This window comes from Antennarius striatus, chromosome 19, assembly GCF_040054535.1.
Source record: "Antennarius striatus isolate MH-2024 chromosome 19, ASM4005453v1, whole genome shotgun sequence".
Taxonomy (NCBI): Eukaryota; Metazoa; Chordata; class Actinopteri; order Lophiiformes; family Antennariidae; genus Antennarius; species Antennarius striatus.
The window spans coordinates 15,851,752-15,870,916 of NC_090794.1; the positions used below are offsets into that span (position 1 = coordinate 15,851,752).

At 41.5% G+C, this 19,165-nt stretch overlaps 1 protein-coding gene across 2 annotated transcripts in view; it reads left to right on the forward strand.

Moving 5' to 3' along the window:
- akap12b (A kinase (PRKA) anchor protein 12b) overlaps positions 1-19,165 on the forward strand; it is a 47,070-nt gene that overhangs the window by 25,577 nt on the left and 2,328 nt on the right. Inside the window, exons 1-2 of one of the 2 annotated variants that reach the window (XM_068341916.1) lie at positions 10,296-10,571; positions 14,469-18,479. In XM_068341916.1, the coding sequence (XP_068198017.1) occupies positions 10,547-10,571; positions 14,469-18,475 (4,032 nt within the window). In that variant the 5' untranslated portion in view covers positions 10,296-10,546 and the 3' untranslated portion in view covers positions 18,476-18,479. Of the gene's footprint in view, positions 1-10,295; positions 10,572-14,468; positions 18,480-19,165 lie in introns of those variants that run through there. The other variant, XM_068341915.1, reaches the window with a different exon arrangement.

Genomic DNA, 19,165 nt, shown 5'->3' on the forward strand with positions numbered 1-19,165 from the left:
TGTGTGTGTGTGTGTGTGTGTGTGTGTGTGTGTGTGTGTGTGTGTGTGTGTGTGTGTGTGTGTGTGTGCAAATTCCTGCCTACAGATGTCTTCATGCCTCAACGAGACCTACTTGATCCTAAACTAATCCCTTTGTCAACACATAAGTGACACCTACCTCTGACACAGGAGCCACACACATCTACATTCCCATCCTGCATTTCTCTGAGTGTCTCTCAGCTCTCAGGTCAATACATGAACACATTGTTATGTCCTAACTATTGTCAATTTGATTTTTATGCAAATGTTTGCAAAATCTTGTGATCAAATCCAAACAGAAAACGTTCTGAATTTATAGACATTGAATAAATGGGGGGGGGGGGTTGCTGAATCTCCCAGTGTCATTTCACAGAGTTATAAATTCACATCTTTACTACTTCACACAAAGAGTTGCTTATTGTTAGTTGAAGAGTCAAAAACCATTTCTGGTTTTGTACAACAGACAAATTTGGTATTTGTCGCTACATCTTACATTCTCAACAACCTGCTCTGTCCATCTCTGGCAGCATCGTCTTGTTTCCAGAGATGTTTATTTTCTTTGCCATTTCTATCATGTCTCCTTCAATTTGGGAGGCCTACGAGGCCCTGTGCGCCCTACCTAAATATTTAGCAGGCCATGACCCTGGCCCTACAGAGAGCAATCTGTGCACTTCATAATATGTTATGGCCCAAGGGAATGTGTAACCCAATACTACTTAAAACACAGAGATATGTCAAATACCACTCTGTCACAGAACTGATTTAATAAGCTATTTAATGAAGCGATTCTATCCATTTATAGAGTAACCTGAGATGCTTTTCAGGGCAGACATTCATAGTTGATGTGTCAATGTGCTGTATGGCAGACGCGGAGAGTAATTTAGCTGTTGGAATCATTGCTTCTGTGGACATTAGCATTGTGAGTTAAGTTGTAATGTGGAAAGATATAGATCTGAAAATTGGGCATGAACATTTATCTCTCTCTAGGAATGCTTAGATGTTGTGCACTTATGCATGCATAAACACAATCTGCAGACCATTTGCTGTCACATTCACAAACCTGAAGTAATGGTGATGGAAATTGTATATAGTTTACCAAACCAAAAGAACATACAGTCGTTCTTTATTCATGCATCATGATCCAAAATGGACACAAATTATATTTAGACACATCCTTAATAGAATCAAACAGATCAGACATTTTGATCAGTAGCAGTTTGTTTTGGCTCAAACAAACCCACACTTTTATTCAGAAATGCTGAAGTAACATCTGCTCAGATCATCCAAAAAGCCCAGGTGACAAAGATTTGATCAGACCAGTGCTCTCAGCTGCAAGAATGGAAATAATAGAGCAACACAAGAAAACAACAGACGAAGGTAAAGAACGTCAAGGCCCAGATTACAGGAGTGCAGGGGAGTGAGGGTAAGGGAGACACACAACAGATACATAATGGGTTAAAAAAAGAGAAGAAGGGGGAGCTGGGACTTGTGCAGCTCAGTAAAGACAGCAATGGATTGTGGGAGACAGGAAGTGTGGAGGAATCTCTCTGATAACAGTGAAGAAGAAAAGGAGACGGCTTGCAGATCGAAACACTGAAGCATGTGCAGACAGGCTCCAGAAAACACACACAAATGCAAACACAAGGCTGTAATCTCTCCCTATCGGGTGTACCAGAGTGTTTCTAGATTAAAGGCCAACGTAATGATGAAACAACACACCCCAAACGCATCACACACTGACCTCGGGAGCCACCTTCAAAGTAGAGATATCTAATAAAACAAACTTATTTATCAGTTTATACACATCAGTAGAAATATTTTACTCTAATCTTTCATGGGATTTTAATAAAATGACTAAAAGTATTTATTTATGGCGTCAAAGGATGAAGAATTCCATTCTCCAGCATGTTCATCAATAGTCCACCTCTTTGTGAAGACTAAGACTAAATCTGCTACCTTCCATAAAGTGGCCATGCCTCTCCAAAAGGAGAGCTGTTGGTTTTTGTGTGTCCTTATTTAGGGGAAACAAATGGATGGTGCTTATTTCCTGTTATTTACACTTTTGGGGATTTCCACGAATATCAAAATTGGGGTGAAATGTTGTTTGAAGGTCATTTATTTTAACGTCTATCCGGTGCCAGAGTGGAATAACAAAGCTGAGGTGGAGGAGTTTAGAGTTTACTGAATAAATATTACAGGACATTAAAGTGCTCAGAAGGGTTTCTGGTGCCGAACATGAGAGAGCAAGTAGAAGGGGGGAGAGGGGGATCAACAATGACTAAAGAGAGAGAAGGGCTTTTTAGTGCAGCCTCATCACTTCAGTTTTTGTTTGAATGATCTAACACTTGAGGCGTGAGTCTTTGTGTTGCTAGTGTTAGGGGTGTGGATTCATGGGGTTCAAGGGGAGCCGAAAGTCTGACATCATAGTTGATGTAATTCAGCAGATTGAGCTTTAACAGTCCCTCCCAGATGGTTCACAGATTCTAACAGAGGGCAGATAAAGTTTTTTGTTCAGCCTGAGAGAAGAGAATGCAGATTTGTTTGACGCATCCTTAGCAGTTTGGGCCCCTTTTGTAGGAAATTATTATCCACAGGTCAAAGACTAATGCGTCTTTGTTTCCTTTCACTTCCTAAACTAATTACCTCATTTGAGCTCATGTACAAATTGATGCCACACACTGTGGTAACTTTCTGTCTGTTCTTGTGCTGGTGTTGGAATGATTAGTTATTGACAAAATTGGTTTATTAAATTAAACTTGTTTTTCCATCATATTTTAAGCTCTGCCTGTGAAGGCGTTACATTTGTTATCCTGTGTAGCTGCTTATCTGAAAATGTTACAGATTTGTATTGAAAGCTGTGCAGGAATGTATGCGAGACTTGTGGAGAGCTGTTTAGATTTGGCCGCAGATCTAGAATTGTCTTTTTTTGTGTGGGAAATTCTCAATAAATAAGCAACATGTGTCAGTGACAAAAAATTCAGCATATATACACACAAAAAAATGTTTTGCTGTAGAAGATCTGAAACTCTGTTCCTGCATATTAAATCCATGCCAGAGCTTTTTGCCCTTGAAGAAGATAATCTATCACCTGAGAGTTGTAGCAGGTCAATATGCTGACTGAACATGATATTACACAGTTGTGCTCTGGGATGGTCACAATAAAATGTGCGCACTTTTATCACACAGCTCAAAGCCCCAGATGCTGCAGATGTGTAGGGAGTGTGCTGACTGCAGGAATGTCCTCCAGAGCTGTTCCCCTATAGTGAAGGTTCATTTTTTTTGCCATAAGCTGTTTTCAACACAGAATTTGGAATCCCATCCATCTGCTCTCTGACATGAACTCTTGAAAAATGGGAGCCAAATGAAAAGCAAATGCAAATGTAAATACTGAAATATAAAAATGTGGTTTTACATTTTGAAATACATGTTCTTTCTGATTTTAGTGCTAAGGTTTTATGCATTGTTTTTTGAAAACAATTCTATTCTATGTGAATGTTTTTAAAGTCTTTTTTCTCTGACCAACTTTTACTATAAGGTTTGGATTTGACTTGATCTGGAAACAATTTGCTGGTTGTTGAAGCTCTAGTGAGTTACGTGTTCTCTGGATACTTTCTTGTCAGAAATACAATCTGTTTCAGTTTTAGGGCATATCATCCATATTTCTTTTACATTCATTATATGAGTAAATAATTAAAGCAAGTAAGAATTACAACTTGTACTATACTGTATGTTTTGGTAAATTATTTTTTTATGCTGGTTGTGCGTCATGAGTTGTCAGAGAATCTTTGCTCTGCGTGATATTTTTTTAAATTTATTTCGTTGCAGATGTTAACTTTTATGAGGTGAATGCATGCTGTGGATGTGCATGTGCATTAGTGTGTGTGTGTGTGTGTGTGTGTGTGTGTGTGTGTGTGTGTGTGTGTGTGTGTGTGTGTGTGTGTGTGTGTGTGTGTGTGTGTGTGTGTCTGTGTGTGTGTGTGTGTGTGTGTGTGTGTGTGTGTGTGTGTGTGTGTGTGTGTGTGTGTGTGTGTGTGTGTGTGTGTGTGGGTGGCTGGTTCCAGGATGGACTTACTCAGGTTTGGCTCTGGGGACCTGTGTAGTCGTGTTGCCAAAGCATTCATCATCCCGTGGAAGGACCTCTCCCTTCACTTAAGCGCCATCTGATCTCTGCCAACAAGGCTTCATAACATACAGTCATCATAACTCAATCCAGCTGCGGAATGGTCGCCTTTGGATCTGTGCCTGTATTCCTTTTACATTCCAACTGGCCGTAATAATTATTGAGACACTAGTGCATCTTGTTCTTCCTAACTTTCACTACTAGGAGGAATTTGTTCATCCCACCTTTACGCAGATGCTGATCCATCACCTCACTGCAAGACGTCAGGGTGATGTCTGGTCCTCAGTTATAGGATGTGATCCCAGAGTAAAGTATTTGGGAGGCAAAGGTTGTTGTTTTTTGGATTGCTAGGGATAGGAGTGCTGAAATGGACCCTTGACCCTCATGATCCATCATTGTCCAGTCAGCAGTTCAATTAGGTTCATCTGCAGCATATTTTATTCAGTCATTTGTTACAAAGTGGGTGATTTAATGCTTCACTTCAGGGCTGGAGGGGAATGAAGACTTTTCGAAACCTACGATTGTCACCTGCTGCTCTTTTGACCAAAGAGACATTTCTATCACGTCACTCTTACATGTAATGTAAAGTGCAGCTGATAGCTGATCCCACTCTTTTCCTAGCCCCATCCCTATTCATGTAGTTCTCGAGATCACCATAATATTGTGTCGTATAGCTGTGGGTGTCCATTCAACAAATGCTGGATAATAATTTTAATGCTAGAGTTTTCAGCTTGCACGGAGACACACCAACATATATCATATATCACAGGACATTAATTCTCATGTACACAGGGCTTTGCAATGACTTCTCATGTAGTTGTGTGATGCAAATGACTCTTGTCCTGTTTGGTTTCTAGTTTGGCGAGAGGGCAGGTGCTTCAGATCTGACTTTAAATCTGTACAAATAGGTCTAACTGTAAAAATCTGTGTGCTCTACATTTAAATCTTGTGATATTCCCTCCAAGTATTAAAATGAGTATCACAGTACACATGCCTAAAGATATACAGTAAAAAGGTCAAACTCGTAGTAGACTCCTACCAGGGCGTCTCTAACCCCCCTCATGACCTAGTCGTCTCCACAGGCGCTCCACTCTCATCTCATCTGGCATCAGGGAACTTAATCTCTCCTCAACACATAACCGCCCCCAGGCACATGAAGGACTGAGACAATGGACCAGGAATGCGACTAACTCAGTACGTCTCCCCTTTAATAGTGTAATAGCACGGGCAACAATGCAACACGCGGACAAAATCCATATGCATTAGTAAGTCATTTTGTCTTCTCAGTTAATGATCAAGTCTACTTTCAATATGTGCCAAAAATGTGTCAGTGGAGGTTTTGACTTGTCTCAGATGTTGTAATATTCTTGCTGGCAGAGACTTGATACTTTAGTGAGCCGCCTTTGTTCCATCTGACATTTATTTCTACAAAAGTCCAAAATAAGTTAAACGGTTGTTGAAATAACCCTCATTGCTCAATCTGTTTGTTGTTTGAAGAAAGATTAGATGTCTTGTTAAGATGAGCCACGTTTGAGTGAAAGTGAACGAATCTCAGCTCTTTTCTTATGATACACCTGACACTGAGGTTAGTGGAGATGGATGAAGGGTGTGAGCAACAGTTAGGAATATTTATAGGAAAGTTGTCGTGCAGTGTGGCATGGGAAGCTTGTCTTTTGGAACAGAGATGTGATCCCCTTTAACAACTGATTTGCTTTTTACCAGCGTCATTCCACCACTCCACACAAAGCCTTCATCAAGTTGAATACTGAATATGCACAGAAGAAAGAAACACAGATCAAAGACAGGAATGTTGTCAACCCAGAAAGTTTGAAGAAGTGATAAATTCTTTTTCTTTCACCTCTTAGCATTGTTTCGTTTGTAAATGTGGACCTTTTCCAGGATGGGCCCTCCAGCAGGTGGGGTTTCATCAGGTTTTTAAAAAAACGCTGGGTCTGCGTTGTCGTGTGGACGTTGTATCCGCAACTTCTAAAAAACGCTGATGTCTTGCCTGCGATGAAAATCTCTGCGACGTCATATTTCTGGGCCCTTGTGTTGTGACAACAAAATACGGAGGATTCCTATTGGATAAAATTTGACTCAATACTGCCACCACATGGTTTGGCATGCTTATAGCCGTCTTCGAAAACGCACTGCTGCGTTAACGTGTGGACGGAGATTTTTTTGAAAACGATGTCGTGTGGACGCGATTCGTTTTCGATGTGTTTTTAAAAGTTGCGTTTTTAAAAAAAGCCATCATCGTGTAGACGGAGCCTGTGTGACGAGACAAGATGATGCAGAATAACTAGGAGGCAAATGTCCAATGCAGGCCTTTCGAGAACACATATAGTATATCACATCATAAGCTGAACCTTAGATGAGGAGAGGGAGAGAGGAGGTCTGCCTCATGGACTGAAACTGGAAGATGGCTCAGTGGAATGGGAGCCTGATAACTAAAGGCTCCGTCTCCTCTTCTACTCTCAGACTCTGGGGACCACAAATAAGCCCGCATCCTGGGAACTTAATGTACTAGACAGGACGTGAGCTCAGTGAGGTATGCTGGTGCCTGACAGACCAGCTTTGTACGTGAATAAAATCACTTTCAATCCCATTGTGATTTTACAGGAAGCTGCTGCAGGATTGTGTGATGTCACGACTATTAGACATCACAATGTTGTTGTCATCTGTAATCTCAGCAGGTTTACTGGACAGTTTGTGTAATGATGTGTTACTCGAGGAAACAGGCACAAGGAAGAGGAAACACTGATGTGACTCTGTTTCCTGTCCGACATGTTATCCATCCCTCTGGTCCACACACAAATAGAAGAAGTGGTGGGGGCTCAAGAGAACAGTTCTGATAGAGGGGAAAGCAGTAGAAGGTGGGATTAAAGGGGTTCTGGAGTGACGATTCAGGAGATAAAAATGTTGGTGTGAAAGGAACAAGAGAAAGGGAGAAGACAAAAGAGATATTGAAGGAATGATCCCTCTGATCTTGAGCCGTTCACACACTCACAGCCCTCATTTCCCTTTCCTCCATTTTTTTCAACATTGTCCCGTCCAGAAAAGTAAGAGGCGTCTTCCTCTGTGCCGTCTGATGATGTCATTCACTTTTTTTTTTACAAGCAACAAAAAGCCCCTCCGCCCAGCACCCCAACCCCCAACTATTCAAGACCCCTCCTTAGCATTCCTCAACTCAGGCATGTTTTCTGATTTATCAAGATATGTGGGGCGTCACCTCCACAGACCCGGTCCTGGTTTATCCCACTTTAACTGCACTAAACAATATGATTCCAGTTCATTTTAACTCATTCAGCATTTATCTATAAAAAAATGAAAATTAAAACAAATATGGTAATCTGGTAAATAAATATGTGGTTCTCTCAGATTTACAGTAGGTTGTAAGTCTTTCCCATGCTGCCGGAATCTGATGCTCTTTCCGTATCAAGCACATCCGGCCACTTTTGGATCACACTCAGATTTAGAGAATACTAGCAATCATAAAATAGCTGTAGACTCTAAAAAGTGGTTTTCATACCCTGCCCCATTTCTGTAAAAGGGAAACAAAGAAAGTTACTACAACTGGTTACAGATTACTCTTTTAGTTCAGCAACAGGGGAGCTAGCTGCTAATGTGCTTCTGCCAGTTTACTTCATCTTCCACATCCTTCTCCACAAGGAACAGAACCAGACTGTGACAAAAGCTAAATACAAAAAATACTATTAATATTTATCTATATTATTAGAGATTAGATTTTACTGTTTGCATAGTTCATGTAGATGACATCAGCACTGAGGATTGAATGTATGTTAGTGACAACACTGCCTTTTTGTGTGTTTCGGGCTTTTGTAGTACAAAACAAACATGTTATTCAGTGGGTTTAATTGGTACTAGTTGAAGACAACATTTAACTACAGATGTGTGCAGCATGAATTTAAAGATGTTAAAACCATCACATTTCTAATCTCTAACTTGTATTTACCATAATATAATAGGCCCTGCCAAATAAATAACGTTTTTAATAACATGATTTGTTTTATTCAGTTTCTCTAAATCATGTTATTTTTGGAAGATGGTCCAACAATATGTGGACCTCAAGTTTTGAAATCTTTTTAACCTCTGAATCAAAATGTAAATATTTAAAACAAAGGCCTGTCTTGTATGTCCAGGATGAGTCATGTTTTTCTTTAAAATAACTGTTCCCATAGGCGTCGGTCTCCTTTGAAGCTATGCTTACAATAAAGAAGTCCAGGAATGTGACCAATTTGAATGAGTTACATGAAGGAAGCTGGGTGGGAAAAGGAAGACTTGGATCGCTCCAACAGAGATGTTCTCATTAACTGTTGAATTCCTCTGGGTCTGATTCACTGTCCATTCAGCATAATATACAGTACTGTCATACCAGCCAGTGTAGTCTAGTGCAGACAAATACCACAGCATGAGTCACTGCAGCTGAATGCCTCATTGGTGTGTCAGAAAAACACATTCTTAGTAAATCACTACTAAATAATGGGTCCACAGAATAGCCATATAATTTCACTCTCAACTTCATTCATTCATTCGTTGTGTACCGCTTCATTCACTGTGGCGGGTTGCGGGGAGCTGGAGCCTATCCCAGCTGACTGAGGGCGTGGGGCAGGGGAAACTCCGGGCGCGACGCCAGTGCACCGCGGCATTCTCAACTTTCTGCAAGTAATTAAATAATATGTACAGAATTTAAACATGTAACTAAATCAATATGGCTTAGAACAGAACATCTATCATCAGAAACTCCTCTGAAAATATTGTTTATTACTTTTACTATTTTCTTTATTTCTGCCCTCAGCTCTGTTCTTCACTCCTGCCTCCGAGACAAACTGAATCATCTGTCAGTCAGTCATCTTCAGATTACCACCACTATATCCGCCGCAACGGGTCACGGGGAGCCAGAGCCTATCTTGGCGGTATAGGGCGTGAGGCGGGGGACACTCCGGGCACGACGCCAGTGAATTATCTGGTCATTTCAAATTTATTATTATCCTCCTTAATTGTTTTAACCAACACCCAATCCCACCAGTAGAAATGAGTATATCAGAGAGTAATATACATGGGAAAAAGCTGGTCTGTTCTTTTCCCAGAGGATGCAGAACATCACAATTACAGTACTATGAATGTTAGCCTGAAAACGTTTTTTAAAATCTGATTTCATTTAAGTTGTTCTTTTGCGTCATGGGAATTGAGAAAATATACATTTTAAGGCTTGAACAGACTGATGACTCTCCTGCTGTTTGCTAAAGCACTGTGATCCTTTAATAATTTAGCACCCAAGCACTTTTCCTGATAATTGTAGTAAGACTTGTAATCAATACTTTTCCCACAGAGTACATACTATTCCCACATAACATGCACATAACGTGAGGAGCTTTCAGTGTACATGATTGCCAGTGTTATCACACTTTTGGGAGCCTTCCAGGTGGAATTCACACATTCCCCCAGGACAATACTGTGGTGTGACAGATCTGATTATGTTGGTATTTACCTGAGGATTTATCTGCATTCCTTCTCCCCCCCCACACAAAAGCTGAATTAAATGTGTCTGAACTGGAGTCATTGTGAAGGACCTCTTAGCATTCACAGGGAGTAGACAGCCACTGCTCAAGAATTTGGTTAAAACACATTTTTTCTATAAAATATTCTACATATGTAAAAGTGTTGTCAATGAAAAATCTGGTTTGCTGTCGCCAACATTCCTCTACAGGATTGGAGACCTGCAACATGGAGGATAGCCTGGATGCCTCCTGAAAAGTGGGAGAAGAAGGGATGGGTGTTGTCAATGGGTTTTGAAGTAAAACACAAACCATTTCTCCAGAATAAGTACGAGTACAACCGACTCCCACACCATTCTCAGAAGGAACAATGTGTGTAACAGGATGCACATGGTGAGGGAGGTGTGATATGGAGTCAGATGTATAATAGTTGCAGTATTTTGGGAGGGTAGGTAGCAAATTCCTCCTTGAAGGATCACATGATGATCTCCAGTCATTCTGGGGTGGGGGTGGAGGTCTGAAGTAGGATGAGCGCATGAGGGGGAGGGAGTTGAGGCAGGGGCTCATTCAGAACAGCTGAAGAACAGAGAGGGAGGTGGGAGAATGAGGGAGGCAGGGGTGGTCCCACGGTGACACGTGTTTCAGACCGTTGAAATGAGTGTGGAGCCTCTTGTCTGGTCAGACTGACTAGAAGCATCGGAGGAGACCCAGCTCCTGCCCTCGCTGTGACTTCACCAGATGAGACGGAACACATTCACAGACACAAATCTTTAAATTTAGTTTTCATTAAGGGTGCAGAGACGTCATAACAGCAGAGACACCAAACAGACAAATATTTTTTTGTATTTTGTAATTTTTTCAGAGTAAGGACTTTTGGGTTTTTATACCAATGCTTGGAACAATAACTCTAACAGGTAAGAACATTCATTAATTTTTTTATACTTATCATCATTTGTTTATGTCTTTTCAATTTTGCAAAGAAAATGTTGTGACTTGTCTGTGACGCATCAGTAGAATCAGTTGAACTCTTTATTTTGTATATGTGCTGACTTTTAGTCATTTTGATGTTTCCAAACCAAAAGCCACGGTTTCTGCGGGCATGAATGGCTCGAAGGCATTGTTATCCTGAGGGTGTGGTTTCCTCTGGCACTAGCGAGATGATTCACTTTTGATTTGGCAGCTGCAGAGTCTCATCACGAGGAAGTGAAAATAATGCTTGAATTTTTGCATACTTCTCATTCATCCACATTTAATCCAACCTTACCTTATATGCTGTTATTCACTAGTTGCTTTGAAGGATGCCTGTGAGAAAAGGTGGCACAATATATCCTTGTTTTACAGTGACCCCGCTGCAGAAACCTGCTCCTCTGCTGTGCGGGGCTGGATTCACCATCTGTGGTCCTGAACTGTTCTGCATACTATGGCCAAACTTTATGGGAAAAGAATTTAGCTGTGACAGCTGCCAGATGCAAGTGTTAGAAGCTGCAGCGCAGACGTCCATTTAGCTCCCCGTCCTTTAGTCACCTTCCTGTCACATCATGCACTCCATTAGATTAAATTGGGATCATAATTCCCAGTGGGAATTGAAGAAGTGGGGTGCAATTAATTACGAGCACATTCGTGTCATTGTTGAGAAAAATAAAAACTGGCATGTTTTAACTGGCTCATATGGAAATGTTTTTTTCAGGGTAATGTTAGACACTTGTGTTTTGTATGTCTTGCTTCTAACCAACATGCAGTCCTGTCAGACTTCTGCAAGCTGCTAATGAGATAATTATGTTGTTGTTGTGCTGGTGGTGTTTAGGAGGCTCTAGAGATGCTTTGACCCAATCAGAGATGTGGTGCTAAATGGGGTCTGTAGGGAGAGGACATGGGGTCCCTCCTTGTCCTCCCTGGTCTTTTGTTTAAAGGGCTTGTGCTCCAGAGTCCAGACAATTAATGGCATTCTTCTTCTTGTCCTTTCGGTTTTTCCCTTCAGAGGTCGCCACAATTAACAACATTGATGATTTTCATATATTTGACAAACTTTATGTGTCTAGAAAGAGCTGCTCCATTGCCTCCTCGTCTCCCATTAACAAAGCAGACATCCACCAGTGGTGAGACAGCCACAACACAAACATTATCTCATTAAATTTACAAGAATGTTATTTTTATTTTTTGTCGATAGCGGTGATATTCAACACGAGAGTATCATCTTACAGCACGCTCTCACACAACGGCACAAACAAAAGCCTGTCTGCGGCAGGGAGACGCAATTCAACTCTGACTGTGAGATATGTAACACCCTCTAAAGAGGGTGCGAGCTACGGCCCCGGGGGAGTCCCCCAAACGGCAGGCCTTCATCTTCTAACTGCCCCATCACACACACACACACACACACACACACACACACACACACACACACACACACACACACACACACACACACACACACACACACACACACACACACACACACACACACACACACACACACACACACACACACTCACACACACACACACACACACACACATTCTTTGTGGCACAGTCGTCATTCGAAATACCCGCCCTCCTTAGTCACACATTAACCCACTGCCTTCCCCCCTAAATTAAATTAAATTAAATTAAATCAAGGGATGTTAGAGATGTTAACGGCATGTGTTTCGTAACCCACTGGCCGTAAACTAAGATCAAAAAGTCAGAGAAGATGTCTGTAATCTGTTAAATCAACATGACTCCTGTTTTATTGTTGATTTGCAAACACATGGCCTCGTCTGTCTTTTAACAGTCGAACCCTACTTATGCGCATGTACTCACACACACACAGACACACACACACAGACACACACACACAGACACACAGACACACACACACACACACACACACACACACACACACACACACACACACACACACACACACACACACACACACACACACACACACACACACACACACACACACACACACACACACACACACACACACACACTCCTCTCCATTCAAAAAAAGAGAAGCCTACCCAGAAGGTCATTAATAAAATCCTTTCTGTTATCATGTACTCTTTTGGGATTTGAACTCAATTAATTTCCTGATTTAGTGACGTTGTGTTTGCTACTGTCTACTATCACACAGACTAGCTGTTGTTACGTGATGTCTGTGTTTCTTCTGATTTTGACTTGCTTGCTGAACAGCTATGTGATTGAACAACTACCTGTAAATAACACCCGTGAGAGAGCGAGAGCCCACCAGGATGTGATTTATTTTATTAATCTGGACCATCTTTATTCCTGCTCACTTCAGTTGCAGTCCACATACTTCCTCTGACTGCAGTGTGTGTTGATAGTAGAAAAGTTGACCACCCCCTTCCTTTATTTTCAGAGGCCAGAAAGGGTGAGAAAGCTATTGTGTTTGCATGTGTGTGCCTTGGGAAGGGGGTGGTTCCCCATCCATCCTGCTGTGGTGGAATGTGGGTCAAGGGGATTTGGTCTTATTTTAAGGAGGGGTAGTTGTGGAGGCTTTTGTTGTGTGGTTTGGACACAATCATCATGCAATGTTTTTACTATAAAAACAAAAGTATTCTTGAAATGCTCTGGCATTTAAATGATGATTATGTTTAGAGTGTCCTAAAATAAATTTCCCGCACATAGAGTGAGTAACATAGCTCACATTCTTCTCCAGTCAAACTCATACATGAGATATGGGTGTGCCCTCATCGACAACAATCAAGCGTTTCTATTGCTTTTGTCTGATGTGACTGTTTAAAAAAACAAAAAATGCTCAGTAGATAATTTCTGTTTACAACTGAAATATTTTAACAAAGCTGCATAATGAGTCAGTACATATGTGTAATTTAGCAAAATGTGGACAGTTGGATGCATCGTTCTACATTTTCTGACACGGAAACTTCATTTTTTGTTTATCAGAGTAATCTAACATTCATGGCAGATTACAGTTAACTAATTATGTCTGTTTTTGTTCTCCGATTATTTTTTTATATATGAAATGATATGATAGTGACAGTCCAAAAAGAAAGCTGTAGTTCCTTCAGCAGTGTTTTTGGGCTGTGTATCATGCATGTATCTCTTTTAATTAGGTAAGCTGATAGCTAGACATTTAAAATACTGGGAATTGCTTTGCAGACTCCAAATACAACAGACTTTGGGGTTTCTAGAATGAAACATGAAAAGAAAGGCAGTGAAATAAAAGGAGATAAACGCCACACTCTGGCAAGCAGACTAAATGCATTTGCAAAATGTGTCTGATTTCTCAGATGTTAATATGTCTTTGTATAACAAAATAGGCAATTACTCATATTAATGAATGAAATAATGAAGGGAAATAATTCATTTTAATCATCAAATGCATGTATAAAGTCATACAGTAAACCACTCTAATCAATGAGCAATCCACAACTTGGAAGTAGAATTACTTTCATTACGATTCAGATTCTGTGAGTCAACCTGTGGGAAACTACTGTTTCTGTCAAGGCCAAACCTCTAGCATGTTGCCTTTGCAGAGAACAAGGCAGACCAAATTGAAACTTGATTGCCGCCAGGCAGTCATGTGCTTCATGAATCAGATTACCTGCAGGTGCCAATGAATCTAGATTATTTGAACAATTAAAAATATTTTCTTATATTAGCAGTGTTTTTAAAGTAGCTTTTTTAAAGTCGCTTATGCTTTATGCTTTGATTTCTCATTATGTTTAGCATTATATTAAGCATTCTATCTATTTTATTTTATCTGAATATAATTGTAATTTTGTTTGAAATTTTATTGAAGTGAGAGAATTGACTAGTGTTTAATCAATTACTTATCCTTTCAGTTGGACAGCCAGATGGTGTATCTGTGGCTCAAAAGGAGGAGGCCTCTGAGAATATGGACACCATCCAGGATGAAGTGGCTCCCCAAGTGAATGTAGAGAAAGAATCTCCTGATGTCGGTGACATCTCTGTTGTTGAGGAGAAAGCAGCAGAAGAGAAGCCTGATGACACCAATGAAGTGGGCTTCAAGAAGATATTCCGCTTTGTAGGCTTTAAGTTCACATTGAAGAAGGACAAAAGTGAGGAAAAAGATCCAGTGAAGCTCTTAACAGTCAAAGATAAAGAAGGAGAGGAAGTTAGCAAGGCTAATGAACTAACAAAGGAGGAAGAGGTTGTCACTGTTGAAGAGAAAAGTACAGCCGAAAAAATAGAGGTCGATTCAGAAGCATCAACTGTTAAGGCCGAAGTCAATGGAGATGCTGACAAAGCTGAGACTGCTGATGCTCCAGCTGAAGACACTGCCATTGAAGTTATTGATGAAAAAGTGAAGGAGGGAGAAACTGAGAAGGAAACAGAGACTACTCAACCTGTCCAGGAGACCACCTTGTCTTCTTTCAGAAAACTCTTCAATGGAGGGCTTTTCTCAAACCTGAGAAAGAAAGCAAGCATCAAGAAGACAAAAGATGAAGAAGACAAGGAAACAGCTGTTGAAGAAGAGACAGTCAAATTAGAAGAAACTTCTGCTACAGTGGAAGAGAAGGTTGAGAAGGACGAGGTGGAGCAGGAACCCAAGGAAGCAGTACCAGTAACTACTGTTGAAGAAGAAACAGAACCAAAGGAGGCAACATTAGAGGTAGTAAAATCAGAGACTGACTCATCTGTGATGGCTGAAACACCTGCTGAAACACCTGCTGAAACTACTACTACTGAAGAGCCCAAACAAGAAAAGGCAAAGGCTGAAGCTTGTGCAGAAGAGGAGAAGGCCCCAGCTGTGGTGTTAGTTGAGCCAGAGCTGCTATCCTCACAAGAGAAATCCAAGCCACAGGGAAGCCCCCTGAAGAAGCTTTTCACTGGTGCTGGCTTAAAGAAACTCTCAACTAAGAAACAGAAGACAAAGAAAGATAATGAGTCCAAGCTCACTGAGTCTGGGGAACAGGTTACCGAGCAGCTTCAATCCTCCTCTGATTCTGCAGATGCCCCAAAAGCTGAGAGTGGCCCCTCATCCCCAGAAGATTCAGGAGAACATGTAATAGCTGTGGCAGTGCCCCAGACTGAGTCTTCACAAGAGACTGATGTTGAAGTTGCCTCTGATGGAGAGAAGAAAAAAGAGGGTATCATTGCATGGTCCTCCTTCAAGAAACTGGTAACACCCAAAAGGCGTGTGAAAAGGTCTTCTGAAAGTGATGATGAAGCCACAAGTGAAAAGCCGGCAAAGACAGCCACTTTGTCTTCTTCTGAGAGTGCAGCATTGGCAGATAAGAGTGTTGAGGAAGAGACTAAGGAGGATAAGCCAACTGAGGAAGAACCAAAGACTGAAAACACTGAGAAACTGCTTAGCAGCACTGAGGAGCCCAAAAAGAAAATGGACACCTCTGTCTCCTGGGAGGCTTTGATGTGTATGGGCGGACCTAAAAAGAGGACCAGGAAGACCTCTGATTCTGATGATGAGGAGACCAAGATTGAGGAGGAGTTGCAAGCACCTGTAGAAGAAGAAGTGGAGAGCAAAACTGAGGCTGCAATAGAAACCTCTCAAAACGCAGAGTGTGAAGGAGAGGTTTCTCCTCCTGAACCTGCAAGCAGCCCCCAGGAGAGGGAGTCTGCCTGGGACACACTAAAACGTATGGTTATGCCAAAGAATAAGGCCAAAAGTGAGGAAAAGCCTGAAGAGTCAACAGAACAAGTCCAGTCAGACAGTGAAGCACCAAAAGACGAGTCATCATTCTCATTGAAGAAGTTCTTGCCTGGACGCAGAAAGAAGAAGTCTGAAAAACAAGCATCTGCAGAACAGGGGTCAGGTGAGGAGGACTCTGATACCCCAGCTGTGGTTCCTCTATCAGAGTATAATGAGCAACCTGTTGAAGCAGAACAGGAAACACCAACAGAACCAGCTGTAGATGTGGTTGCTGAACCAGCTGTGGTTCAGACTAAATTGTCTGCTGAAGAAAGATCTCCATCATGGATCCCAGCCATTGTGGAAGATACTGATCATAAACTTGATGATTTGAGTGACATTCCAGAGGAAGCCGAAAATGCTGTCACACCTAAATCTGTTGACACTGACATAACAGAGGAAGAAATTAAGAGTGAATCTCTGGATGCCATAGAGCAAAAACTATCCATTGCTGAGGTGAAGCCTGTAATTGCAGCTGCAGAAGCTACTCCTGTTCCTCAAGAACCCACACCAGAGAGTGTCACAAAGATTATTGAGGACATAGAAGTTAGTGAAATTCCAACCAAGATAACTGTAACCACTGACGATGTACCAACACAGGTAGTCTCTGAAAAGACAGAATGTCTACTAGAAGCCGAGTCCAAAACCAATATCATCCTGGAGTCACATAGTTGTGAAGACGCTGTAGCCATCTGCACTGGCCTAGAAACCAAGGACATTGCTGAAATAGCCACAGAGGAACCTGTAATACCCATTATAGAGAGTGTTGGCGTGATGTGTGATACTATAAGCACAAATGTACCAGAAGTAGAGCCACAACCAAGTCCAGAGGAAGCCATTGTTACAGAAGATGTAGTGGTCATGACCCAAGTGCAGCAATCTGAAACCATTGTGGTTGAGTCTACTGTTGAAACATCCTTGGGTGAAGTAATGGACATTCAAGAAGCCAGTGAGAACTGTGAAGCTGAAATTGAAACTGCAATGATTGACATAACAGAAGAGAATGAGTTAATCACCCATGTAACTATACCAAGCCAGGAGGTTCCCGTCATCACAGAAACAGTGGTCCTTGTGGCCCCAGAGTCTGACCATGTGCCAACGTCTGAAGTTGTTACTGTCATTGAGACAATTGGCGATGAGCAAATGCAAGTGCAGGAAATCAATGAGAAGGATTCAGCTATAGAGACCATGGAAGCAACTACACTTCAGACGGTAGATTCAGAGGTTTGTGATGTCATTGACCAGGCAACTGAGAAGACGGATGAAATCAAGAAGGAAGTCCAGGAGGAGACTGAAATTGAGGCTCAGAGCATGGTCATTGCCCAGGCTGTCATTCAGGATGCAATGGGTAGAGTGTCAGACAATGCGCCTGAGCCGAATGACCCCACAAATGCTGCAATCACCATACATGAATCAGCTCAAGCTGTAGCAACAACAGAGAAAGAAATTGAGCTCTCAACCGATAATGCTGTTATCAGTGACGTCTCCGTTATGGTAGCCTGTGAAAAGTCACCTGAGACACTCTGTGTTGCCATGGAGGTCATTGACACAGTACTTGTAGAGGATGTAACAAGCCTTGACACTTCTGTAGCAGAGGAGAAAAGAGAAGAGGAGTTGAATAAAGCTATGGAGGTAAATGTAAGTGAAGAGATTGTCACAGTAGAAGAAGTGGTGGAGATAAAGACAGAAAGTGAGACAGAGAAAGACCAGGTTGAAGAAGAACAGAGCAAAGGCACAGATTTTCAGGAAACAGATGCTAATGAAGAAGCTGAAGAAGTAGAGCCACAATCAGAAGAAGAAACGTCAAAGGCTCCTTCAAAGGAGGACGACGAAAAAGTACTAGAGATTCACACACCAGTCCAAGTGGTCCTGCAGACAGCTCAGGAAATTGAAGAACCATTAGTGGAAGTGGAGGCTGTGACGGAGATCGACAGTGCCAAAGCTGAGAGCACCGCAAGCGAAGACAAACCCGCAACTCTGATAGAGGAATGTCAACTGACAACGTCAGCAGAGATGTCCGCTCCTTGTCAAGTCACACTGGCAGAACCCAACCACCAGAACGCAGAGAAATCATCATCCGTAAAGTGTGCAGAGGTGATGGCACAGGTGATCGAAGTGATCGAGGAGGCAGTCAAGGAAATCGAGCCTCTGTCCACAGAGATCACAACAGCATCATGAGCAGGTGAGAATCAGCCAGCAAATTAATATATGTTATGAGAACTTTAAATACATTCCAACAATGAAATTTTTTTAGATTTAAAAAAAATAAAAAAATTTTAAATTGTAAAGTTAAGGATACTAAAAGTAAAATCAGTTATTTTTAAATTCCTTTGTTGGCCTGTCAAGCTATTTTCTCATGGTGGCTTTTTGAAACATCAATGGGCCCTACATTTATTAGGGGCTAGGGGAGGGAATTTGCTCACTAGCCAGATGAAACAGCTTTTGTTCAGGCTATGAGTAACCAGGAGACCTTAGATATCAAAGCAGGAATGCCGACGTTGACCCCTTCTTTGTAGGCCGGGGTCTGAAAGGGAAGCGGTGTGTGAGGGGCAGATGAACTTGTGCTGAAAGACTGATTATGATTCCTCTGCTCCCTCCTCATGTTTTCCTTCTATCATGGGCTCTGTGTGGAGTCAAGAAACCATGTTGGATTTGTTAGATTCAATTACAAGAGCTCAAAGAGCGCAAGTTAGCTTTTGTAATTGTTTTGACTGAAGTACATTGCATTATAAAATACCTATTACACATAAAAACCTGTTAAACTGATAACAATCTGTTCCAGTAGTTTTGAACAAGATTGGTTCTTTCAAGTTTGGAAAATAGCATCCACATTTAATCATTTTAAAAATTAGGAACCGGATGGTTTGT